The 27877-nt window shown below is 33.8% G+C and overlaps 2 protein-coding genes across 4 annotated transcripts in view; both read right to left on the bottom strand.

Moving 5' to 3' along the window:
• Positions 1 to 1144: 1144 nt before the first annotated feature.
• On the bottom strand, positions 1145 to 15543 carry LOC110107149 (rab3 GTPase-activating protein catalytic subunit). 3 transcript variants are annotated; one of them, XM_020837320.2, is made up of 13 exons: positions 15263 to 15543; positions 15110 to 15198; positions 14011 to 14114; positions 13645 to 13838; positions 13361 to 13539; positions 10690 to 11028; positions 10546 to 10610; positions 8144 to 8192; positions 7862 to 8015; positions 5684 to 5768; positions 5539 to 5608; positions 1878 to 2018; positions 1145 to 1568 (listed from the first exon to the last, which is right to left on the bottom strand). In XM_020837320.2, exons 1-13 carry the CDS (start codon positions 15426 to 15428, stop codon positions 1257 to 1259), a joined length of 1947 nt encoding a protein of 648 aa, XP_020692979.1. In that variant the 5' UTR covers positions 15429 to 15543; the 3' UTR covers positions 1145 to 1256. The 3 variants fall into 3 exon arrangements, with proteins under 3 accessions (XP_020692979.1, XP_020692980.1, XP_028553753.1); XM_020837321.2 differs by having other exon boundaries at positions 13361 to 13425; XM_028697920.1 differs by lacking the exons at positions 1145 to 1568; positions 1878 to 2018 and adding an exon at positions 3935 to 4321.
• A 4477-nt stretch (positions 15544 to 20020) lies between these two features.
• The window catches only part of LOC110107148 (methionine aminopeptidase 1B, chloroplastic), a 37182-nt gene continuing 29325 nt past the window's right edge, over positions 20021 to 27877 (bottom strand). The window contains exons 9-10 of the mRNA XM_020837319.2: positions 25602 to 25649; positions 20021 to 20605 (exon numbers count right to left, since the gene is read on the bottom strand). Coding sequence (XP_020692978.1) covers positions 20460 to 20605; positions 25602 to 25649 — 194 coding nt within the window. The 3' untranslated portion in view covers positions 20021 to 20459. The remainder of the gene's footprint in view (positions 20606 to 25601; positions 25650 to 27877) is intronic.

Below are 27877 nucleotides of genomic sequence, written 5' to 3'. Positions count from 1 at the left end.
TACAGCGAGATAAACAAATTGCTCAACAGCGGCGACGGAAGAAAAGCACTCCGCGGCCTCCGAAAATGAATTTTTCCTTCGCTTTCCTTCTCTTTCTCTCTCCTCAGATATTTTCGTTTTTATAAAATGATTTTCTCTCTCCTCAAATCGAGCTGATTTCCTTATAACATTAGTCTGCTCGGGGCAACACTTTGAGGATATTACCCGCTACGAGCAGCACCGTGCTGAGGATTTAGCCCAATTTGACAGTTTCCTTACTCAGCAACAGCAGCAGCATGACCAGGACATTGCCCTGGTTCAATGCTCAGTTCACCACACTTGCCACCTACTTTCAGCAGCCACCTCCACCACCTCCATCAGATAATCTAGATCCCTCACTTTTTTAGTCTGTACTTTGTGTTGTTTGTTTCCTATCCTTTTTAGTTTGCTTGTTAGTCTTTTGTGATGCTTTTCTTTTGTTTCCGGACCCTCTTTTTGTGATGACAAAAGGGGGAGTAGGGTGTAGGAAAAAGCTGTTGGGTTTTGGGTTTGTAACTTTTAAATTTTAATGAAATTTTTCCTACTTGTGTTTTGCCATCATCAAAAAGGGGGAGATTGTTGCAAATCTATTTTTTCATGGCTTGTGTTTTGATGATTGACAAACACTACTTCTCTTGGACTACTTGTTGCTTCTAACTCAAAATTACCAACTTAACTTAATGTTTTTCGTCCTTCTTATAACATTTATTAAGTTGGTTTTGATTATCTTCAAATTCAAAATTAACCACTTTACACTCAAATTCAATTAGAATTAAAATTGACTACTTCAAATTGAGTTAAGTTTCATTTGGGAGGGCTTTAAGAAAACCGTTCCAAATGAACCTGCTCAAACTCACTCAGAATTACCACTAACAGAGTAACAGCTAGTAGATTTTTTTTCCCTTTATGATCGGACATAATCAAGGCCTGCAAATTTCAAATCAACGGTTCATTTCATTTCCATAAATTTTCTTTTTTCACCCCAATGCAAACTCAAAAATCCCCCAAAAATTTAGCTAAATTAGCAAAAGAGAAAGCAAGGTTTACTTATGGCCATAGAGAAAATTTTTTATTGGTATATAAAAACATAGCCATGCACATTTTTTTAAAAAAATGGAAGCCTGTGAGACTATTAAGCCATTTCCTCATTGAATGGATCAATAATATTCCTCAATGAATTTACACATTATCTACATCAACCTTTTTTTTCTTCTTTTGTGAGGTTTTCAACATGTAATCTACACGATTGTCCAATCATTTACTTCGAGCGTTGGCTCAGAATTTGAAGCTCGTTTCAGCTTTGTTTGCTTCTTTGAAAATAAAGATTTCTTATCAAAGAGTTGGGAGAACACATGCATTTGTTTCTCATCAGAATTCTTCTCTTCCTTCGAAGGCTTTTTCCGTAATAAATTCCTTTCTTTCTTCATGAAATTGAGGTTTATTCTTTTGAAACGATTTTTTGGCTCCTCGTTTACTGTTTCTTCTGCTTGATCCATAATAGTGATGGCTTCTTCTGGATGGTTGACGATTGTCTCTACAGTTTCGTATACCTAAAAGGAAACGATGCAGTTTTATCTCAGTAGAAAATTTCTCAAGTGGTGCATTGGGGGAGCTGCAGTTGTTAGCAAAAATAGTTGTATACTGTTGTAATAATAGTAATAAAAAAAGAAGTATTACGTGCGGTGTTCGGACGCGTCGAAAAGCCAATCCGGATGCGCCATATCACCGAATACATAGTGCATTGGATGACGTGGCGCATCCGGATTGGTCTCCAGACACGTTCGGATTCTGCACAGAATAATCTCTCCAAAACTTTATTGTATTGAAGAGAGATTAGTAGAAGTAGATTTAATACAAACCTTGCAGATATCGCCAATATTGTCACTTGAAATGCCATTTTGGCAAGTTGTGATGACCCAATCTTTACAATCAAAGAAAATTTTTGACACATTGCTGTCTGGTGAAATGGAAGCTTCTGCAATTGTGAAGGCTGAGCAGAGCTGCAGGTTTCATGGAGTAAGATAGTTATTGGAAAAAAAAAAAGAGTTTGTAAGATACACTCAATTTCCCACCTGATAATGCCAGTATACTAATAAGTGGAAATAGGAATTATATCAGGAGAATATAAATTTGTAATTATATCATGTAATAATCTGAAACAATAAATAATCCTTCTCGATTTAAAATGTTGAATAGCATATCATGAGTAATATGTAGTTAATCTTAAATTGCCAGGGGGGGTCATTAATGCTGGAGATTTAGGCTTGTTTGGAACGGCTTTCTCACTACCTCTTAAAGCGGCTTTTAAGTACAAAAATTAAAATTTTTGTACTAGAAAGCCGCTTTAAGAAGCAGTAAGAAAGCCGTCCAAAATGAAACCTTAGTAAGAAAGTGATTATATACTGAAATTTATAGAAGACATATTTGACCTTAAGAAAATAGAAGATATGTCAAGAGCATGTAAATAATTCACTGCATTTCAATGGTGAAAGGCTTTGGCTCTCCCACAGGCAGTGAGGGTTTGAGCAATGGAATGATGTGTTTTAGTTTGTAGGTAAATTCGTTCAAGATATTTAAAAAAAAAGTAGTTGCGCAATGCTATTTATTATCAATAAACAAAAGAAAAAAGGTTACCAATATGTACTACAACTCAAGGAAAAATAAATATTTAGAGAGTCCCAATAAAAGCCTATTCTGCTCTGTAGGCCATACAAATTAATTATACATTGTGAAGCTTTGGATGAGTTTTACCCAAAATAAACCAGGGGCACAAATCTAAATGAATATAATTCGAGAGAGAATAATTTCATTAGGACCTTCATAAGAGGGCAAGCATGGAAATGGCCTCGTCAAGTAAGAGGGCTTGGTTTGATCAAATTATCCAGTTAAATATAGTTCAGGAAATTTAAAGTGTTAATGCACCTCCACAAATCAATGGAAAGCCATTTAACAAACAGCATGTTAAGAAGAAAATGCATACAATGAATCAATAGAGCAAATATAGTGTTTAATGACACGAAAGGGTTTAAGATGTGAAGATGCAAGGCTTTTAGCTTCAAAATCTCCCGGTAATGGCATTTAATTCCTTGGGTTAGAGGTCATCTGAAGGCAAGCAATACAGAGGATAAAACGCTGACAAGGGGAGGGAATTAATATTCATCATAACCCTCTTTACATACTTATATAATCACTTTAAGGACTACTGTTGTTACTAAGCATATATCCATTACATAATTCAGCTATTAATACAATTACCAATAACCTTAAATAACTTCCCCTGGATGTTAATATTCCCATTACAACAACTTGAGTGTAGCTTCCTCAAGTCCCCTACTCGACGTTGGTTGCTGTCGTCGGACTCAATGAGTGGTGCGATGGGAAACATAAGTAAATGCATCCCCTCCAGAAGATCCATGTCCTCAAGGATAAAGTTGAGATGGAACTTCGGGTATTGTCGTTCATCTTCCCAAGTGGCTTCTTTGATGGATGCCCCCTTCCATTTGACTAAGATTTTGAGGGTTAAGTCGGTATTTGACTTTGTGAATAATATGATGATTTAATATTTGAATCCGGTCATCTATTACGAAATTTTAAAAAGTTAATTGTGGTAATGATTGCTCCCCAAATATTTCGGTAATAAGCTTACGTAGAAGACATTATGAGCTGGGAGTCAGGGGGAAGGTGGGCTTTGGAAGTTACTATCCCCATTAAGGGTGTAAACAAGTCGAGTCGAGTCGAGTTTTGTCCCTTATCAAACTCGGCTTGTTAGATGGAAGTGAGCTCTAACTCGAGCTCGAGCTCGTCTCACTGTAAACGAGCTCGAGCCAGCTTGGGATCCATGGGCGGAAATTTTTAAATTTAGGCGGGATTTTTAAAAATTAGGAGGGATTTTTAAAAATTAGATCGACATAGTCCCCTTCGACAAAGGAGACTTCACGGAGGTGACAACTGTTGGGCCTTCGTCCTCTTATGTGCGAGAGATATGCTGTGTCAAAGTTCATGGAGAATGGTATCCTAACCTCGTAGATATTTGTAAGTGGCTGGGCAGAAAGTCGTTCGAAAAGTTTGCTAAATATCGATATATCATAACTCTTATAAAATCTGACCAAATTAAAATTAAAAATACAAAATAATCAAAATCACTTAAATCAGAGGTAGATTAATGATAGTCTACCTCGAGATGAGCAAATTTCTCAACTGGACCAACCAGCAAAAACCACTATACCATCTCTAAACCCAACTTTCTCTCTCCTCCTCTCTCTCTTTTTCTTCTCAAAATCCGTCTTTTCATGCTCTGTTAAAACTATTTGGGAAAGGGGAAATGAATATTTAGTTTACAGAAAATGGGAGGAAATTTTTATAATAAAATATATTAAGGACATATTCAAAATTATGCTAATTGTTCAATTTTTAGCAGCATAAAATCCTTATAAATTCTATTAAATCTTAAAATTCAGAGCTCTAAAAATTATAAAAAAAATATTCATAAAATAGCCTAATATGTCTAAAATACTGGTGAAAGTAAGCAATGTAGACAAGAAATAGCAATATAAGAGAAGAAGAAAGGAATTAATATTCACATTAATCCTCCTTGCATGCTTATGTCCTCTTTTTAAGGACTATAATGATAACCACCCATATATATCCATTTCATAATTCAACTACTAATGCAACTTGCTTAAAAAAAAAACTACTAATGCAGTTCTATTGTATGTAATAACTGCCATCCCATTAACCAAAAAGCTTCACTGGGCCCCTATTCATGTTGATTGTTATTGCCAGGCCCAGTGAGTGGTGAGAGGCATCCGTAACACTATTGATACAGTATGATAGACTTCTAAAGGGATGTATTTACAAAATCGGGATTCCATGAGCTTGTTCTATAGATTTATATAATCATTAACAGCATAAAACTAACGGACACACAAAGTAGACTGGTTCAATAATATTAATGCATCAAAAACACCACAACTAAGTCAAGAAAATTCAAGAGTATGAAGCACATGCAGAATAGAAACTTTGGAGAATCTAAACTTTGAAAGATGATGCAGGTATTTGAAAGCTTTTACGTGAATTAAGAATAAGAACTTCAGAGTAAGACAAATACAATATGGTAACCTTGATAACCCCTCACATCTTTTATAGGAAATTATCTTCCATTTCTTTCTGTTGTTTTCGCCATTGTGGAAAGAGGAATGCCATTAAGGGCACTCTCATTAATATTCGCCAAGCAGCACTGGGCAATTCTATCTTTTCTTTTTAATCAAGAAAAAAATGCCAACGTTTATGTCATTATCATCATAGGCCATCACTTAAATACTGAGGAATACAAACTAAATTGACAAGCAATGAAGCAATATCCCATTCTACGAATAACAAGCATGGATACACTTGCATGCGGACAAGTTTTCACATTTTGCCAGTCCTTGTTTTCTGATGGACTGAGAATAAACTAAAATGATCCACATGAATAACTTTGGCTTGAATAGGACGAAAAATTCAAAATGAAAATATCCATACCATGGACATAAAAAGCTGCCCAAAAAGCTCAGAAGGTCGAATGTCCTCCAAGGTGGTGAATATGCTTTCACTGCATGATCAAAGCAAGTTGGGATTATATTAAAATCAAAAGAAGAGGAAAAAAAGCTACCAAAAAACTTCTTACACGGCTAAATCTTCATCAAAAACTGGTGTTTGTTGAACAGCAGGCAATGCTTTAGCAGATTTCCACAATTCCTGCCACAAGTTGCCTGCAAATTAAAGACCACATTTTTTGCCCAAAATAAAAGAGAAGTGGATCAGTTCTCAAACCCCTTGTTACACGATAAGAAAATAAAAATAAAAAGATTTGGTAGAAAGAAATAGCTAGGGACATCAACTGAATTAGATACCAAACTAGAAAGAATATTTACTTATACGCAAGCAAAGTCATTCTGCTAAAGATGAACTATTTAGGAACTGATCCAAAAAAAATACCTTGCTTTGTTATTTTCACTTAACACTTGCAGGATCAATACCCATACACACTTTCTAAGCATCGTAGGGATCAAGACTTGCACATGCCTTTCTTAATTAGATAAGACAGACAATAAAAGCGTGGTTATGATGCCTCTTGCACAACACCATATCCTTTTTCGGCATGATTGATAGTCCACACATTCACTAGCATCTCATACGAGTGATGCAAATAACTTAATAGGACTTTTTGGAAAATTATCTAAATTGAACTCATGACGAATGGAACACTCGTACTCATTGATAAACATAAAATAAATGAGTTAGAAACAAACAAAAATCTTAAAGTGTAAAACTAAAAGAATGCATAACAAGATGAAGTGTAATATATAAATACTAAAAGCACATGTACAGATTTCAACAAAGTCCTTGTCGTGAATAGGGAATAAGACTCAGAACCAAGATGTGGTAAATGTGAAAGAGAGAAAAGCTCTTCCAAAAAATCTTAAAATAATTCAGTCATAACCATCCAATACATAGCTCTAGGGGTCACACTTATAATAAAAGGGACCCTAGCGTTATAAGAAAATAAAATAAGCAAATATGAAATAAATCCTAATATAAATAAAAAAATCTAATATTCCTTAGATACAAATCTCTAAATAAAGAAAAAACAAATCTAATGAATCATACCATATCTCACCACTCTCAAATGTCATTGCACCCATCAAGAGTTTATTGAAACATATTCAAATTTTGATCATCCGTCATCAAAATTATTGAACCACTATTGCATGTTGTTAAGATTTACATGATTGCTATAGTCCATTGTTGAAATATTACGGGGAGGGGTGAGAGGCAAGGGAAGGGATTGCTTTTTTAAATAATGTTGAATTGTTTTAAATTAAGATTAATGGATGTTTAGCTTTTTGCCACAGGGACATCATTAAGATTTACCCAAAATTATTTATTTGGAGTTAAGATGATGATATTATTGATAGATGATGAAGGATTTAGGTGGTATTGACGTGAATACAAAAAATTTAATGTCAATATATATTATGTGACAACATTTTCATAGAGGACATATAGATTTCCCAAAAAAAATTGATGTGAAGTAGATGTAGTGGGACAAAACTACGTCTATGTTTGACTTTTGGTGTTTAAGCATAGAAATAAAATAAATTAGAAGAAAAAGGACGTTTGTATCCAATGGGTAAGAAAAAAGTAATAGGTTGGGTTAGAAATTCCATTGTCCCTTAAAGGAAAAAAAGAGATAGAGAGGAACAAAGGGGGAAAAGAGAGAGAGAGAGAGAGAGAGAGAGAGAGAGAGAGAGAGAGGAACAAAGGGGTTGAAAATAACGCAACTTGTGCATGCAAATTTAAATGCTTTGGAATCCAGTCACATCGCCCATCATCATCAATAGCAGCAAAAGCAACCAAAACCTAACTATTACAGGTCAGCATAGTCTTATTGCAATTATCACATTTCATTCATGTTTCATGATGCCTTTTAGGTGAAACTAACGCTTTTAGCCTCATGTAGTTCTTTCAAGGCTAAACAACAATTGGTTAAAACTGTTTTTTATTTAGCCTTATTTGGTTCTGTTAACACAACGATTTGGAAAAAAATATACTCCTACATTTGCAATTATCTAAAATACCCAGAAGTAGTAATCCTAATCTAGCCGTTTTGACTAGATGTAGACATTGTCCTATGAATAATTAGAACGAAAAAGGGAAAATTTTGAAATTAGTAAACTTGTGACCAAAAATGTATGCCAGCCACCAGAAATTTCTGATTCCAACCAGAAGACCATAAGGCAGAGGTGATGCGCACAAGTATAATCGATACTTCTTCAAGAACTACAAGAGAGAAAAATTACACCTTCTTTTAGCATTCTTTTACTTAATCTGCCACGTCTTGATGAGCCTTCTCCATCAACAGAAACATTAGCCTCACTAATTGAGTCGATCTCTGTCCAGTCTGGGGGAGAGTGCCACCTTATGAAGTCTTCTAAAGCACAACCAGGATTCGCAGCCTGTTAAGAAGTGTATATTATTGAAGTTGTAAGAGACAATATCAGAATGATCTAATTTAGCTTGCAGTCCACTAAACGAATAACAATACAAGGATTTTAGGATTGTCTTTTGCACATCTAAGACTTGCCTTGAAAGCTTGCATGTCGGAGAGGAGTTGAGAGCATCCAACACCGAAACTGCCAGTTTAAAAAACTACAATAAATTGTTAAGACAGTCATGCTTCCAAAAGCAATTATCGTAAAGCAATTTAAATGATAAATACTCTATGGAGTTTAGACACCTCCGAGATTTGAATGTCCGAACATCTGACCATGATTTTCAATGTCTTTATATGTGGTTTCTTTTTTTTTTTTTTGGGTTGTTGATGATCATGCTTGTCTTCTAATTATGCAAAACCCTAAGGGGCTTCCATCCTGTAGGACTTTTGCGATTCTTCCCATTGCCCGGTTCATTTCATTGTATTGCTCACTATTTCTATTTTTTGTGATTCCTCTGTATCACTGATTCAACCTAGCATCTCCTTAAGGGTCCTCTGCCAGGATACAGGGTTGTTGTTTTTCCGCCTTTAAGCAATTAATATGAGGTTATACTAGTGTGATGTAATTGAAAACTATAAAGTTTTGGGCAAGATATCTCTTTTTATAGACGTGATGACTGAATTGTTATTTGGCGACTTCTTTCATTAGCTCTATTGCTATTCACTAAACTAAGTGGTAGATTTTCATGTGAGATTGATCATTTTTACAACTTCAATTTTTTAATTGTGATGTGAATATCCAATCCAATAGGTGATTCTTCTATGATCCTTAATTTCTAAGCAAAATTATTGTTTAGATGACATGCACATTATAACTTTTTTAGAAGGGTAATCTTACTTGTATGTAAATTTTACATATTTATGATTTACATTTATAGTGAGGGTTAATTGTCAAAATTAGAAGTTGTGAACTGCAATTAAATGCATGATTTAGTGCATCAACTCCTATATATGCATTAGAAAATACATCCTAAGATGCCCTGCATCAAATTTAATGTTAGGGTTAGCTTTGCATCATTTTGCCAACTAGAAGTAAGACATAATAATTAGATCAATTAACAAAACAAACAAAGAAGAAATCTAAACAAAGTCAATTAAAATATGATTATAAACAACTTCAATATAATTCTTATAAGAAAAAAAAAACTACATTCCAACATTTGATGGGTGATATAATAATATACAATTTTCAAATTGAATCAATAACTTGAAAATTTCCTTTGGAAGTTCAAATATATCTAATTCATAAAAAGTTGAATTTGCTAAATCAAAAGAATAGGACATACTACATATTATTGAAAAAGTATTGCTGCAATATTTATATAGACTGATATAAAACATAAATTTTAAAAACAATATTTGCATTCCGTGAATTAAGAACCAATTGTTTGAAAATTATAAGAACCATTGATCTCTAGCGTTGCTGCAATTCTCCAAGAAGGAAAACGGCCACTGCTTGCTATTTTTTTCAGGAAATATGAGTTGGGACAGCAATTGGTTGTTTTCCAGTGGTAGAAAAATTCAAAAACAGGGAAATCCATCAATACTGAGAAATCTAAACAAGAAGAGGGTTTACGGATCACTTGGTAGTGTCATTGGTCCGATTTAGTTCCTGGGTTACTCGCTAGTTCATTTTGGTATGCCTGGATAAGTTTGTTATGGTTCTTCCGCTTATACACAATGAATATCGTTAGAGCCTTACTGATCATTACTTGGAGTCTTGAATGGTCCCTGCAATCTCTTGCGTGATGGGATTTCCATCCCTATTGATTATGGGAATTGAGTTTCTGATTGAGTTTAAATAGATGCTGATCTTGATTGTAAAATAAAAGATTTTGTGATTATAAATATGGGTTCTTGAAACATAAAAAATTCAAATCTTTTCATATTTCACTTGTGAGTTATATTATTTTTCTCTTTATTTTAATGTTGATTGGCTATGATTCATTCTACCATAATCATTTGGGAATTATAATTTTTTGGGTAAGCTATCTAATTGTAATTGCTTGAGGCCAAGACTGCAATTTCTAACCTCTAAAATTAGTGATTTTTTTTTTTTGCTTCTAATTGATTATTTTCAAATTAGATATAATCTGGCTTTTACGATTGCAAAATTAGTTTTTTATCAAACGGGTTATTCCTTTATGATCCTTAATTTCTATGCAAGATTTATACTAGATGACATTTAAATTGCTGGATAGCTCAAAGATTTAGCAAATTTTATCAGGAAAAACACAAGAATAATAATATCATATTGCAGCACACTTGTTCAGCCAAAAAAAAAAAAGAAAAACATTCATCCTAAACACTAGTGAAGGTGTCAATCAATGCATGAATTAAATGTTCGTCATAATAAAAAGAATGTAGATTAGAGAAACATTAAAACTCAGCATAAAGCTATAGGAAAGGGGCGTAATGCTAAACCAAACAAAAATCTAAAAGCCTAATGTACTAAGAAAAAAATATTGATTATACTCAGCAAAGGAAATAACCTGCCAGTACGCAGCACTAGTTCCTCAGTTTCTTTAATAAGCTCTTCTGTTAAAATGGGACCCTCCTGCAAATTAGTGAGAGTGCAAAATTAGACAAAATATAAGAACAAGCATTTTGAGACCATTTATTCCAAAAAGTGGTACCTGTGTAACTGGAGAACATATGGGTTCACCAGTTTCCAACATTGTTAAATTTTCAGAAAGATGATCAACACCAAGTCTAAGAACATACTCTCCAGAGATAAGTCTAGCATATCTCATGCAATTTGAATACTTAGGAGAATCAACCAAATCATTGTTGTCTGAACTAGCTTCCTTTATTACAGAATCCAACAACTCAATAGCAGCATTTCGTCGTACTTTCCTAGAAATACAACAATTAATCACCTGCAATTGCTGATGCAGCAGACATGAATCTAAATCAGGATTTGCATCCAGTGGCATTCGTGGAACTGGTAATCCTTCAGACCATAGTTTCCTAAGCTGCAGGCATAAGATGTTAAGTACACAAACTAAAGAATAAAAAAGTTTTGTATTTCAAAGGTCAAATCATATTCTACATTATTAACAATGGATATTGAAAGCCAAGAAAGTGGATGCGTTGGAGGAACGCCACGAAGTGGAGAACGGACAAATGAAATATGAAATTTTTTATCTACAAACTCAAGTTTTAGATTTAAAGAAAGACATTTCAGCCATCCACGAGAAGATGAATGAGAATTTTTCTAGCCTGGGAGAGATGTTGACGAAAGTGCTTGAGGGCCAAAACATAATATCACCATAGAAGGGGAGGGAAGGCGCCGACAACTAGGAAGAAGGGAAAACCCCTAAGCCAAACAGGCAAAGGGAGATCAAGAGGTGGAGACTCAAAAGGGAGAAGAGAAAATACCTCTCTTAGAGCCTATTGCTATAAAGGAGTTGAGCAGAGGGTATGAGGAGAGGCGTGATGAGAGGCAAGAATGAAGATGTGCTGATTTGGAGAGGAGAGAGGCTAGATTGGAAAGAGAAATGGGTAATTATGATCAAAGGGGGGCTGAATTTGAAAGGGGAAGAGTTTCTTATGATCCAAGGGATGCTGAATTTGAGAGAAAAAGGAGGGAATTTGATGAAAGGCTGGGGTATGAACGTAAAAGGGATGATTGAGATACTTGGTGGGAACCACCCTCTTGGGGAATAGGAAATTATGAAGGGAACAGAGGGAACTGAGGCGATCTGAGGTGAGGAAATTGAAGATGCCTATCTTTGAGGGAGAGTATGCACATGGGTGGATCTATATGGTGGAAATGTATTGTCAATAGGTTGACAGAGGAGGAGAAGCTCACGGTAGCCGGGATGTGCTTGGAAGGAAAAGCTTTAGCATGGAGCCAATGGAGGGATACGAGGCGACCGATAAGGACCTGGAGGGAATTTAAGAAATGCATGATGGAATGCTTCCAAACCAGCAGGCGATGAAACTTCTATGAGCAGTTCTTCGCTTTGACACAGGATGATTCAGTGATGGAGTACTGAGAGATTCAAGTACCTTGCTAGTCGATTGGACCATCTTCCTGAGACAGTTCTAGATGGAAATTTCATGAAGGAACTGACGCCAAAGATCCGGGCAACGATTAGAGTAATGAGGCCTCGTGATTTGGGAGAGGCTATGGAGCTCACTCAGTTAGTGGAGGATCAGAGACACCTAGAGAGAGAGAGAGAGAGAAGGGAGGCAGCAACTCAAGAGGTCCAACCAGAAGGACCACCACGTTTCTGGCACCCAAGGAGCCAATGCTGGGTACTCTTTGAGAGACTTCGAAGGAGAAGACTGTAGGAGTAAGACCGGGGGACAACTTCAAGAAGATCACAGAAATGAATTACAGGAGAAAAGAGAGAAGGGGGTCTGTTTCAGATGTGACGAGAGATATACGCCAGGGCACGGGTGTAAGGATCGAACTCTTCAGGTTCTTACCGTTTGTGATAATGATGGAATGTAGGAGGGTGTCGTCCTTCCACCTTGAGGACAAGGTGGATCTTTGGGAGGGGAGTATTGTTAGACCGATCCATACGGGGCCGGCTCAACATAATAAGAGGCGGAAGAGTTTGCCTCCTGTATGAGCCGCACGGGCTGCAAAATCCACGAAAGCCAATTTGGAAGAATTTTTTAGGGAATTAAGAGGGAAGATTGAATGTATGGACTATTTAGAAATTTCCTTTTTGATTGTAGGCACTAAATAGTTTATTTTCCTAGGGTTAGAGTATCTAGAATTTGAATGAAATTTGAGATCTCTTCGGTTTAGGTTTCCTTTGGGCTCTAGCAGCGTCTAGAGAATTTGGGAGAGATCGATCATCCTCTTGAATTGAGGATCAACTGTATCTTGCTATTTTTTTTCTATTTCATCAAATAATACAAATTATCTACTATTTTCGTGATTTTGTGTGGATGTTTTTGGAGAATTCTTGCTGTTTTTCGAATATTGATAGGAAATAATTGAGAGCTACAAGTATTTCCTATCAAAAACATCCATCTTGACACTCTAATTTTGCCACAAATTTAGTTGTTGGTGACTTCATTATTGCCAACCCTCAGCTCCATTTAGTATAACTGATCCAATCATAGTTTTATAAAATTTATCTTATACTATTCTCTTATAAAACAATACTGTTGAGGCAATTCTTCATTTTAAATACATAGCCTTAACTCTAGATATTATATCCTGTTCTACATTCGTATTCTTTTATATAATAAATCCAATATTACCATGAAATTAGATAAAAAAGAATATTTTCATTAGAAAATGAAATTAATGTCCTTTCTAATGAATCAAAGAGGATAACTTACTTTAATGACAACACAACCCCAAAAGGATGCCATTTTTTGAATGGATTTGAAGCCTCCAATAACTTCTGAAAGTTTGACAGTAAAGCTATCAGGGGGTGCACCTCGGATGTCTTTAGGCATAAATGTGATAGGAAGGGAAGTTAAACCAGATCCATAATTCATATGAGTATAGGTTTCCTCTGCGAATATCTTGCAGGTATTACAATGAATGTAAAGAACCATCAAGGGAATTTACTACCCTACGAGTACAAATTATCAAATAGAACAAACCAAGAAGGCCCTACCTGAATCAAATAAAAGCTGCATCTTGAAGTGAAGCTCATCATCATCATAAAAATTAGAAAATGATTTGTCATCCTTTTCACGAAGAACCAAGGACTTAACAGAAGAAAAGCTCAAGCCTGATTTTTCCTTGGCAGGCAATGGATCCTCAACTAAATTCAAAAGATTTTTTGAGCATATAAAATTCTTCCCAGTCCTGTTGCAAAGAAGCAGAGCTCCTAAGATATTGTTAGTCATATGCAAATATCACACTGAACAGTCATCCAGAACACACGAGACATTTTTTCTGAAACATATACGGAAGGGACATATGGACAAGACCAAATAAATATGGGATTACAAAATTATTTTTTACAGAAATATCTTACTCATAAGCTGCCGCCAACTGCTTTAGAACAGAAGCTGGAGGAATTGTTAACTTATTACAGAAATTATTCACATAATGTTCTGCAGCAGAGCATGCTTCAGGAATCTGCAAGTGTGCAAATCATTATACAAAAAGAACCCACCAGCAATTTTTCAGGAAATATTCTCCACTGCAGGGAATGCACAGAGGTAGAAGAATGCATATTTATCATTAAGTATTGATAGAAAGAACCCAATGAATTCTGTAGGTTCACATGCTAAAACAACACAAATAAAACCTTTTTCATTTATCAAAGTCTTATTAACTCAAATTCACCAAGTTTAGTATATTGGTGAGATTATAATGAAATAGTATCATTGAGTGCTTAAAAATAAGTTCAAATACTTGAAGGTTGGAGAAGCAATATTGAATTAGGTTTCATTTGGGACGGCTTTTACTGCATCTTAAAACGGCTTTCTAGTACAAAATTTTTAATTTTTAACTAAAAAGTCATTTTAAGAAGCAGTAAAAAAGCCGTCCCAAAGGAAGCCTTAATTTTTAAGGCTGCGGCTTTGGAAAATATTCATTACAATGGCAATATTGAATGCAGATTTTGGCATACTAGTTCAAACCGTAGATCAGCAATATCCACATACTTACTATGCTGAACAAGTTTTACGATTGCCCATCAGTTAAGATTTAGCAACTTTACAAATAGAACCTTTTAAAAGATCGTGCTAAATGTTCTTGAAATACAGCCGAGTCAGCCAAAGAAAAATCAACCAAAAATAAATTATCATTAAATCTAGCACATTCATGTTTGATTCCCATAAAAACATCAAAATCTATGATCCAAGGAATTCCATAAATCAATCAATTTCCAATTAACAGCGTAGATGTTGAGTTCCATGAGAAGCATTTCGACAATTCAATTCAACAGACATACAAACATGTGCACCAAAAAGTTAAGAAAAGGAAAACTAAAAACAAATATGAAACCAAGAAATTCACAGCGTATTGATCTAGAAAATTTCAACTGATTTTTTTCCAATGCGAGCATGCATACACATAAAAGTTAAAACTCGAAACCAAAAACAAAACAAAAAACTAACTAAGCTCACCTCCTCCCTTGGCTTGCTAAATCCATCATTTACTGCCGATTCCTGGTCCTCCATTTTCCTGAAATCCTTCTTCCCCTGCCCATCGGCATCTGCAGCGAACCACCATCAGAAACTATTCCAAAAACAATAATTATGAAAACATACAAACTCTACCCCGATCATTCTTCAAGTCCGCCTTGATCTCTGTGAGGACCTTTTCAGCTCGAGCCGCGGCGGAGTGTAGGGCGGTCTTGGCCCTAGACACGAAGGAGAGCGCGGGGAAAGAAGCCCCGCCGACGACTGTCGCGGTATCAACGGCGGTGTAGGAGGCGGACTCCATCCGATCAGCTTCGCGAGGGGTATCAAAGGAATGGATGGATGCGCATATTGTCGCTCACTACGTGTATGTAAAAATGTGAGAGTAGAGAAGGAAGACTAGAGGGACGGTAGCGCGACCCCACCTAAAGAGTTGGAAAAATAAGTAATTAAATTAAATTACTGATTAAAAAATTCAATCATTAGTAAATGCCTTCGGATAGTAATAGAGGACTTTAAAAATAGTAAGAAAATAATAACTTAATACGACGACACTAAATATAGTAGAATAGAAAGACGCTTATTTAAAATAAAAATTGTTAATATAATTTAAAATATATTCTTATCTCATATTTTTATTGGGGTTTTTACATACATAACCCCTAATATTTAATAGTCAATAATAATTAAATCATAAACTTCATAAATTAAAAAAATGAATTTCATATGAAATTTAAGTAAATAAAGGCGTTTATTTATGGAAATATATCAATCTTTGTTACTCCGAAATAAAATATGATATATAAGTAACTTATATTCCATAAATCCATGACTGTATATTCATAATTATAACTCATAAGAGTAAAGGTTCATTTAGGACGACTTTAACTTTTCATAAATGTGATTATAAAGTTGTTATAAGATCATTTTCAATCAAGTTGCATATTATTGTATGCGGCCCGCTGCAATTGAACTCAAAATCTGATGCCAAAAATCGTTAGGTAAACAGTGCAACGCCAAAATTAACGTTGGACTATTCACCTACGCAAAAATAAAATGATTACCTTTCGCACTCTGCTTAGCTTTGCAGGAAGCGCGCGAAACAGGAGAGAGCTACCTTCGCAAAAAAGCTCGCGAAAAAAGAAAAATACAGTTCCATTGGAGATGAACTGCCTCCTTTTGAAGTTTTACGGTATTTTAGAGTGGAAAATAGAGTTTTCATCAGAGATGCCCTAAAGAAAGTTATTTTTGGAAGTTATTATAGAAAGCAACTTCCTGCCAAAAAAATTATTGAAAGCAGAAAAAATTAGTAATAAAATATAAATTGTGGTTGATATCTAAAAAGCAAAGCAACAAGAACCTATCCCAAATGAAATCTAAAACTTTGTTTGGGACAACTTTTGTACTGTTTTCTAAAATAACTTTTCACTACAAAAAAAAATCAAATTCAAGAAATTTTTGTACTAAAAAGTTGTTTAGAAAGCAAGAGAAAAGTCATCCCATACGAAGCCTAAGGAAAAAAACCGAAGTCTAAGGAAAGTAGTTCTTGAAGCAGTCCGAAGAAGGATTTGGTGGATTACACAACCAAATGGTTTGCCAAGTCAAATACGGTGTTCCTATTGACTTTTGTGTGTATGTTGAGTTAGAAACTAGAAATTATTTATTGAAGCAATTTAATCTTAAGCCTTTCTTATTTTATACCGAATTTCAAAGATTAGATTTCCTGTAGATAAAGCTACTAATAACTTGTTTAACCAACTTATTGCTGAATACTCCACATTAAAATAAAGAGTTGACGTATATTTTAATTAAAAAATTTGAGCTAAGTTGAATGTTATCTTAATATAAACCTAATAAATTTAATATTTATCTTAATTAAATTTAGTCATATTTCATTAATTGTTATTTTATGTTCTAATTAATTTCATGTCTCCACTGTCATGAGAAATGATGAGGATGGTCTTAGGCTTTATTTGAGACAACTTTTTATTGCATTATGAAACAATTTCTTAGTATAATTTTTTTTTGAATTTGCAATTTTTGTATAAAAAATTTGCTTCATAAAGTACTAAGAAAACTATCCCAAATGGAGCCTTAGGCTTGGTTTGAGACAACTTTCTTATTGCTTTTTAAACCAGCTTTTTAGTACAAAATTTAAATTTTTTGTAGTATGAAGATACTTTAAGAAGCAGTAAGAAAGTTGTCTCAAAGAAAACCTTAGTAATATTCTTTGACTTTACTTTCTGTAAATATTAATATAATATCAGCATTGAAAAATAAAAATCAATGCAAAACATATGCACCCAATGCCCCAAAAAAAAAATGTGAACATTATTTTCAAAGTCATGGCACCACCATAAGCATTTATATCCTTCCTGTAACAATTAGAAAAAAAATATCAGGATTTCAAATGCCACATTTATGAATTATTAAGAAAATTTTAGGATTATCAGACTTGTGTATTTGTGACAATTGATTAAGAGACCTTGACTGAATTTTTATAGGAAGTCTTGACACATTTTTTTCCAAGTTGAAGTGAAGAATTGACCAGGACAGCGTCCATCTTCCATCAAATTTACAGCACAATTGTCATAAATTTAGAAAGTTTGCAAAGGGATCACCCATTCAAGGGGTGTTTTCATCATTAAATTCATATCAAAAAATGTTTTTTTAATTATAATAATTAGAAGTTCATCATACAATATTAAGATAATACTACTAAAACAACAACAATATCATGCTTTTATCCCACTATATGGGGTCAACTACATGAATTTCTTTTCTCCATTATGTGCTATTAAGAGTCAAATTCTTATTTAAATATGATAAATAAAGGTCATTTCTAATATTTTCTAACAAAGACTTTTTAGGCCTACATCTACCTTTCTTAACATAAGCCAAATCAAATACATCTATTTTCCTATCCAGCATCAGATGACCGCCGTTTTATGTGACCAAATCATCTAAGAGGACTCTCTCTAATCTTATCTTCCACAGAAGTTACTCCAACCTTTTCACATATATGCTAATTTTGAATCTGGTCTCATGGAGCTTTATCATATGATTTTTCTAAATCAACAATATCATATGAAGATCCTCCATATTCTCCCCATCCTTCTCCATCAAATATCTCAATAAATGTATAACTTCCATAGTAGACCTACCCGACATGAATCCAATTTGATTTTGAGAAACATTAGTATCATGTAGTAACATATGCTCCATAACTCTCTCCCATAGTTTTAAAGTATGACACATTAACTTGATTCCTCTATAATTCATACCATCTTGCACATCATCTTTATTCTTAAAAATAGGAATCAACACACTGATTATCTATTAATCTGACATATTTTTTGTCTTTAAAATAATATTAAAAACTTTCATAAGCCAATAAATTCATTCATCTCCTAAGCAATTCCAACCTCTATTGAATTATTATCAGGTCTAACAGCTTTTTCATACTTAATTTTCTTTAAAGTATCTCTAACTTCAATTTTACTAATACGCCAATAAAAAAAATATTTATTTTCATTTAGAATTACTAAAATCGATTGTATTCTCATAATATTCATTCAAAATTTTAAAAAAATACCTCATCCATATTTGTTGAATATCCTCTAATAAAAGTATTTTTTTATATTCATCCTTAATACACTTCACTTGAACTAAATGTTTACTACTTCTATCTCTTTATTTGGCTAACTTCTATATATATCTTTCGCTCTCCTTATTATCTAATATATTATATAAATCATTAAAAACTAAAATCTCAAAATTGTATATTACTTTCTTAGACTACTTGCTAATCTCTTTATATCTTTACCTATTATCATAATTTTTACATCTAAATCAATTTTTATAATAAATCTTTTTTATTTTTTCTTGCACATTTTAATTTCACTACTAACTAATTTTACTATTATGAGATTTTCCCTTTGATACTCCAAACATATCTTTTGCATCATTCTTAATACCACTTACTATTTTTTTCACATAACATTGGCTTCCTTATGCACAGACAAAATATTAAAATCTAGAATATTATTCTAAAAAATATTTTGTTTATATTCTTTTAATGCACCTAATTAATCATAAAATAATATTTTACTTTATTTTTTATATTATGTCACTTCATCTTAAAGTCTAAAACTAATAAGCAATGTTGAGTACATAAACTTCCATCTGAAATAAATTTACTATATTTGTAATCTAAATGATCTTTTTTTACTTATAAGAAAATAATCACTATTAATTTTTGCAACATTATCCTTCTAACTCTTATCTATAATCACACATACACCATTTCTAATATGACTCCTACCAAAATACCATATTTTAAATCATAAACTATCAATTTCCTTAGCTTTCTCTCTAACATATTTAATTTCTTGAATGTATAAAAAATAAAAAAATAAAATAAATTTTCTAAATGCATAATATATTTATCTTCCTATAAATCATAATATATATCAATTCCATTAATTTATGTGCAACAAAACTTTATATTCCAAGTTCATATCCTAATTTTAATTTCTTGAACTAGCTTCTTTGCCCACATCCGTCCATGATTTTGGAACCCTTGCCTATTTAACACTGCACTCGGGCATCAGTGCAACAGCCTTGCACACTTCTTATTGTATTCAAGTCATACAACGTGTTGCTTCCAGGGAAATGCCCTAACATTAACACAATGTAATTAATGATTTATGACATGATTATTCGACAAATTTTATGCCGGTTGTCGATTATTTAACGTAACTCTTCATTTATCTCATTCAAAATTTGGGACATAGTAACAACAGTATTATATTAAGTTAAGCCTAAAGAAATAATTTTTTTTTAAAAGCTCTAGTAGTCCAACTTCAGAATTTAAAGAACCATTTTCTTACAGCCAGCTCTACCAATAATGATTGATCTATAATCTAATATGTATTTTACATGAAAAAATAGCTTTCTAAACAAAATACATAATTCAGATTACAACATTTAGAATTCTGTTGCCCCATATATTTGAAGAAATTCACATTAATTCTTGTGTAAAGAACCCAGAGGAACACATCACATTCTGACATCGTAACAGCTGTAATTGTCTCCAACAACTTTGATAGTGTACATGCTGGAATCAGGCCACTGAGATCCTCTTCATTGTAATCTATAAGATAGCTCTTTAAGGCTTCATTTGGGACGACTTTCTCACTGCTTCTTAAAGCAGTTTTTTAATTCGAAAATTTTAATTTTTAAATTAGAAAGCTGCTTCAAGAAGCAAAAAGAAAGCCGTCCCAAACAAAGCATAAATCAGCTTTAGACTGGAGTTATGCCAAGGTTCCAGATGTTAGTACTTTGTTAAAATTTCAGCGCCGGTTTTGGTAATCAGAATTGTATGTTCGAATTGTGCAGCAGGAAGCCCATCTGCGGTGAGGGTAGTCCAGCCATCATTCCATGTCACACATTCAATGGTTCCCATGGTAAGAATTGGCTCTGAAAATATAATCGCCAGTTACAATGAAATACAACGTATACAAACAATGATGTGTAACGTATCACTCAGCTATGGCAAATGGAAAAGCTAAAAGTACTAAGAAAAAGTTTTCTTAGCGAGAAGATGATTGTCACAATGATGCAAATATTGCATTTGTGACGTTTGAAAGTTTTGAAGAGTAGGGAAAGCTTCCTCAAGACACCAACACCTCTCGTTTGAGAGAAATTATTCTGTGCGGAGGCCGGATACAAAATGTCGTTCGAGACCAACCAGAATGCGCCAGATCAGTAGTACCGAGCAAAGGGGTAACGTGACGCATTCTGATTGGTCTCTGGATGGAATTCGACGTCCACACAGACTAATTTTCCAGTTTCATCTCGGTCGTTTACTGTGACAAAAGGCCATAGACCTCCATCCATTGCAGTTCTTTGAAGCAATTTTGAGAGCTTCGAGTTGGTTGTGGAGATTGTTGTTTGGTCATATACGATATTTGGGAATGTAGAATGAGTACTAACATAAATGCTGCTATAATGAGTGCTACTAAATATGTTATTAATGTTACAAAAATAAAGGTTTTTTTTTAATGTTTTAACTGTTGGGAAAACAAATGGGGATCTACTACATAACACAAAATTGTTATCTATAGTTGACCTTGGCAGCTAAAACAAAAAGAAAAAGAAAAAGAAAAAGAAAAAATGTCATACCTACTCTGCACATGCACTGTAATTTGTATGCGCATAAGTACACTAAAGGGGTAAATATAATTGCGACCTGCATGGGCCCCGGCGAGCATGTTAAGGATACACACATGACGTCTAGGGATGTTGCGCGGTTCAATAAGTGAATTCAAGTTCGAACATGATCCTTCTATGTGGATCAATAGGAGTCGACAGGGTTCGAGCTATCAAACAAATATACGGTTGCGATGACCGTTATATTTGTCTTAATATATTCATATTAGGCCTTCAAGGCCTATAACAAAGAAAATTCACTAACAAAGGCATAAAGCCTATGAAACCCGATCATTTGTCGAAAACTTGATGGAGTCGACAAGGTTTATCTACAAAATGCAAATATTGTCAACCGGAAATGACATCCCGATGATGGTTGTGTTGAATGAAAATCTCAACCGGAGGGGTTCACAAATATTTTCAAATACCACTTAAATGTCCAAAAATCCAAAATCCCAATGATCATGCAAATTCCAAATATTTAAAATTGAAACTTAATCATCAACCACTCAAAGCAAAATCCATCCACCCTCCGCAATAGTTTGCCGAGGTGGACAAATTCAAATATAACTTCAGCTCACATAGAGCTAATGCCTAGACAAAAATATCACTAGGATCTATTCTCAAACAATCTCCTGCCAGTAAGGACATGATATGTGTCCTCTAACCGACGGTTTTGCCGCCAAATGGCACCGCAGGATAAACGGTTATGACCCCGGGCCCTCTGAACCGAGTCGTTTTGCCTCAAAATGGCATGACAAAATACCGGTTATGGCCAGAGCCAATAGGTTCCTGAATGACATCAAATCCTTGAGATATGAATCAATAAGATATAATCGATATGACACAAAGCTCTCTGTTAGCTAAGGTGGATTCAAATTTGTCCCCTTAGACAAACATTCATCTCAGGTCTATAAGGTCCCCTTGGATGAAGCAACCCATGATTGCTGACAAGGATCCTTCTGTCAGGTTGGGTCGACTACCTCCTATGACTAAGTAGACTAGGGACCACGATGGCCCGGGACGACGGAACCATGTGATCTTGATCGGGTCCATCATCCATTCCCGCACCATCCGCTTTAAGTGCAAGATGGTGCAATTTCAAATTTTCAATATCAATTCTCCAAGCATTCTAAATGCCCATGCTGCTGCTATATGCCCGATACTACATATCTACGGATACTGCGTATCTGATTGATGACTAGCCTTAATTGAAAGTTCTCTCTCGTGATTGGGAGGGGTAATTAATTATAGGGGTTTACGCCTATAGGAAACCAGAACTCAGATCATAAAGTCCTCACAAAATGAGGGCGAAATCTCTGGGTAGAGTCTCATCTACAAACCCATTTGTCTTCCAAAATTTACCTCGGAACTTAATGCGTTAAAACTCCCCCCTCCCCCCCAAAAAAAGGAAACATTGCGGGCGGAGGCCGGGGCCGAATTTTCGGAGCCCACATCTATTTACAGAGCTAGTACCTACATATTTTTATTTACTTATATACCACTCAAAATTTTAAATTATATAAAAAATATCATTAATATTAATTTATCTAAAATTAAACACACCTTTTTATATATAAACTTTAAAATGATTTAGACATTAAAGTAGTGTATAAATAAACATAAAGATTTAGATATTAGATATGTAAATACATCAGAATTTTATGAAATGCTCATAAATCCTCCACAACAACATAATATTTTATTTTAGATATTTATGAAGTGACTTATGATTTACCTAAGCTTATGCCTACGAAGGGTAGTGATAATAGCTCTTGCTAAAATTGCAAAATGGAATAATGTTGATAAATTTTACGGAAGTATCATTTAAATTTTATGATTTAGTTTATTGCAAACTAAATTAGGCTTGTAAGAAATGGGATAGTCTTGTTAGAAATTAATTTATTGAGGACTAGTGTGAATAAATATGTAGCAGACAATTTATTTAGTTTTCAAATGTCTCATGTTCGGGCTCAAATTCATGATTATCAAATTATTGTTTGTGAACTGATAGTGAAGATAAAATTCTTTCTGGAAGTTTTATTTTTATTTTATTGACAGAAAAGTTGCTTTAATCATGAAAATAATATAAAAATAGTATGTAACATAGTGAAAAATATGACTTCGGAAGAAACTATTTTTCATATTAGAATAGAAGAGACATATAAGCAAAAAAATAAAGCTGAGAAGGCTTAGAAATTTAATTGTAAAGCCTATTGGAAACCAAGATGATAAATCACACTCTCAATCCTATTAGTAGAATAATGGTCATAAGAATGATAAACTTAAGCCCTAACTTTCTTATACTAAGAAAATTGTTTAATGCAAAAATTATATATGTAATAAACCGGGACATTACCACTACATGCAAACATGAAAGAGGAGTGATTGTAATAACCGGTTGGAATGGTTCAATGGAACTGGTTCTCCGGTGAAGAGCGGGCGAACAGGATCACGTGGATAAGCGGCTAAGCGAGCACACCGGCATGCAGTGGCGAGTCCGATCTTGTGAATAAGCGAAGCAATGCAATCGTCTGCGAAAAGCTACGACTCCTCACGTGAGATATTTTCGATTCACTTTGTCCAGTTAAGCCAAACGAGCAAAGAAGGCTAATCGAGAGAGGAGGCAGAGAGAGAAGAACTTTTATTACATCCAGTGAACGTACGCTCCTCTACATCCGCTACTGCAAAATTTATCTACAGGTAAAAGTGTAGTTGGTGAATGCTTTGACTTGACAAAAAAGAAGTTTAATTGAGGTAATTAATATGATTTAAAGAATGTTTAATTTCATTTTATGTTAGAGGTTAATAGTAGATAATGTAATAGCAATTGTGGGGCGATAATATAAAAATATTTTTTGTTGTTTTAATGATATTCAATTCATTAAAAGTTGTTGGCAGTAATTGAAGTAGTCTATGTTGTCTCAAGTGATGTAAGAAATACTTAGGTTGCTTTGATGATATTTAAATCATCCAAGTTAGATTATACTATTAATTAAAATATTATTGATATTATTTGGAATAATGAAGGATTTAAATCGTTGAGTGAAAGTGAAGTACTGAAGCCCACAAAAGATCTCAATAAAAGATTAGGTAATACTATATATATGTTAATAGAAAATTTATTTGAAATTAGTGAAAATTTAGTTGAAAAATAATAGTGCAAATCTATGTAATTGTGTAAATGACCTTAGGTGTTGTATCAAAAAGGCCATTTAGAAACTGAAGGAATTTGGAAAGAATTTCAGCATTGAAAATCAGCAAAGTGGGAGATTATAATTATTATTTTTTATATCGCAGTTATATTCTTCCATTTTGTTTCAATGAAATAATTTGATATAATATCATGTCTTTATATTAATTAAATTATAAAGTATTTATTTCGCATTATATAGAAGAATATTGACAAATCAATATTACAAAATTGCATATATAAATATAGAAATTGTTTATACTAAGTGATATGCAATTGCAAAGAAAAACTTTCAAAAGGAAAAAAGCTTAATAATTGCACATGACTATTTATATGCATATTTAGATTGGTATACTATAAATTACAATTGTCCATTAAGTTTATTACAAAACTCAAATTATTAAATTTAAAATGTGAGATAAATCTCCTGTAAATTAAATGACTCAAAGAGAAAAGTTTGTCTACAGAAGAAGATGATCAAATGGCAACAAGTAAATTGATTTATTATATGTTAGATTTGGAAAAAAAATGTTTTAGTGCCTTTTCAGATATATGTTGGATATTAATTTTTAAAGTATTATGTTATTGGAAGAACTGTATTAACCGTCCAACCGTCTGTTTCCGACTCGTTAATTCAAGTCTCCAGGTCGAATCGTGACAGTGATGATCCTACATACTTGTGGAGACAAAGATGCCTTCTCCACTGCAATAGGGACCGGAAGTAGCAAAGAAAGTCTTTCTTGAAGAAATTCATGAGCATATAAACTTTTTTGAATTTTTTTTTTCTCATTCTATAGCTAGTAAATTCTTTTTCTACAACCAATTTTGTATTTTTCTTGCACGGATAGTACAAACCTAATTATAAAGAAGTATGACATTTAAATAACATGGAAAGAATATCATACTTGAAAAAGTAATAAATCAATTACATGGCATACAAATGATATTTATCTACTAAAGGAGCTATAAATCATAGCAAATAAGCATACTAGTAAAAGCAGTAATTGTACAAAGTATACAAATTTTTAGCTAATAATGATTGAAAACAATAAGAAAGTGTAAGTTATATACCGATTGTAAATGTTTGACCCTCAACCATAAAACCAGATTTATCATTACCTGCAAAAAAGGGAAAAATTAATTCTCATAGGTGAGGATTAATTGATGAATCTGATTAATAAAAGCATAAGGTCAAGAGCCACCCTTGAAGAATAGATCTTGTCCATCTTTTAATTCTAAAAACCAAACGCAAGTAGTCAAGTAATGTTGTTCTTGAAACAAAGTGGTTTTTGCATTGCCGAAGACTTGAGATGATGAAGCATAGTCACTCAGCTTAATAAAATGATAAGTTAACACAACAAAGAGCTGCATTAATCAGCTGGAATAAATACCAACATTGGAGAGAAAAGGTACACAATTTCAGTGTAAGGTTAACCACAAAAAATCAATTCAAAGCTTCCAATCAAAAAGATGATTCAAAGAGGTTGGCGATCTTGAAAAGAGCCCATTGGTCTCATAAGGAGTTTGCTATTGTTGGAGAGATCTCAGAATTCTCACGAAGTGCTCAATATTCTAAAAGAGCCTGGTATTCTTAAAAAAGGGCTCCGGGTTTTTCTTTTTGTTTATGAAAGCTGTACTTTTATCCCTATCAAGAAACTGATTTCATGTTCTGTAGTAATAAGATATTCAGATGAACTTGAGCTCGATTTAAGAGCTATTAAGTAAAAAAGCCATTCATGCACGTCAGCCAGAGATTAGATTGTTAGAAATAACCCATTACACACGATCTCATAACCACCCCCACTCACGTAACTCCCTCAAACAGCAATAGAAAAAAATAGAACGCCCCTCTCACGCTTTCTACTTACCACACGAAAGGAACTACCACAGGAAGAGGATCCCACTTGATTTTGTCTCTTTCAATCGCATGCAAGAAACGCCAATCAAAGTCATTCGCACGCAGGAACCCTAGCCGAACACCCCAGAAGCACAGACCCTTCACTCACTCCCTCTCGGCTTCTTTGTTTGTTCTACCACACGCGCTCTCTCCCAATTTCTCTGTATCGAAGACCCCAAGCTGAATCCTCTCTCTCTCGTCTCTATACCAGGCTGCTCAACCTGTTGTCATCGTCATCGCTCTTCCTACACTAAAATGTATAAATTCCTCTTTCTTACTTAAACAACAGGTGCTGAAGAACCCGCGTTTATCGTATGTTTGATCCAGTTGAAAAAAAAATGAGAACTAAAGAAGACATGCATTGTTGTATATTTGATTCGGCCAGGAGAAATAAATTATACAAAAATCTTTCATCGTCGTATCTTTGATCCAGCCGGGAAGAACAAAAGACAAATGCCTACCCGACACTCATACATGGGGGTGAGACGTCGAGAGGCTATCAAAATTTTGAGCAAATAAAAGACCCCAGATAATTAAATAAATAAATAAGAATGACATAATCATATGTATCTAATAGAATTTAACCAAATGAAAATTTTTATCATTCAAAATGATTGCTCACTATCTATGATTTGGAACATTTAAATTGAGTGAAATAGAGGAAGAATCATTATAAGTTGGAGAAAATCAGCTGTAGGATTTAATACATCTAAAGATATCTAAGTGTTGTAGTCAACATAATCTACAAGAAACATCTCATGTTCAACAACATTCTAATTAAAGTTTAGACACTTCATTAGACAAAAGCATTGGCTTAACCTTTAACAATATCTCAAACTCAACTCAGATGAAATAATGAAGTTAAGTAGTGGTGTCAAGGCCGGTTTCATCATCTTTAATATGTTGAGCTAAAAAGGATTATAAATTTGGTGAGGTTAAATAAATATGTTGAACTTGTGCAATTGATTGCATGGAATTGAAGTCAAAAATCTCTTTGAGATCATATTTAAGAATATCATTGACAAAGTCAATTTCATGTTCAAAATTTTCAGACCGAACAACTCTTTAAGTTAATAGACATTTTACCAAGCTATAAGATGATAACTCTTCCTGTACAATATAATTTTCTTTTGGGAGTAGATATTCCTGCTGAACTTGAAAGGGCCTTGAAGATTGATTAGCATGTAACTATTTGGGCAAGACAGGAGCAAACCGTATACCTTTCCTCAAAATTCACTGATTTCCTTTTCTATCAAGCCAAACTTCTGTCCATTTTGATATACTAATCTCATCTCCTATATTTGATATGGCTCCGAGGAAAACCAAGACTATAATAGAAAAGGAATCTCTTTTAAAATCTATAACTATAAAATTCTCTTGTTAATAAATTAAGAATTCAATAATTACTCAAGAACAGATGGAGAAAGGGCTATACTCCCACCCCCAGAAA

This window comes from Dendrobium catenatum, unplaced genomic scaffold (assembly GCF_001605985.2).
Source record: "Dendrobium catenatum unplaced genomic scaffold, ASM160598v2 fragScaff_scaffold_1022, whole genome shotgun sequence".
Taxonomy (NCBI): Eukaryota; Viridiplantae; Streptophyta; class Magnoliopsida; order Asparagales; family Orchidaceae; genus Dendrobium; species Dendrobium catenatum.
This window is presented reverse-complemented; position numbering and strand designations above follow the sequence as displayed.

Bases quoted from the DNA above. Each gene is read 5' to 3' on its own strand.
- LOC110107149 (XM_020837320.2), bottom strand. From the start codon at position 15,428: ATGGAGTCCGCCTCCTACACCGCCGTTGATACCGCGACAGTCGTCGGC. The intron at 13,540-13,644 runs GTAGGGCCTTCT...AGATATTCGCAG, and splicing joins GCAGCTTTTATTTGATTCAG to AGGAAACCTATACTCATATG. The intron at 2,019-5,538 runs GTATGGATATTT...TGAAACCTGCAG, and splicing joins GGCAGCTTTTTATGTCCATG to CTCTGCTCAGCCTTCACAAT.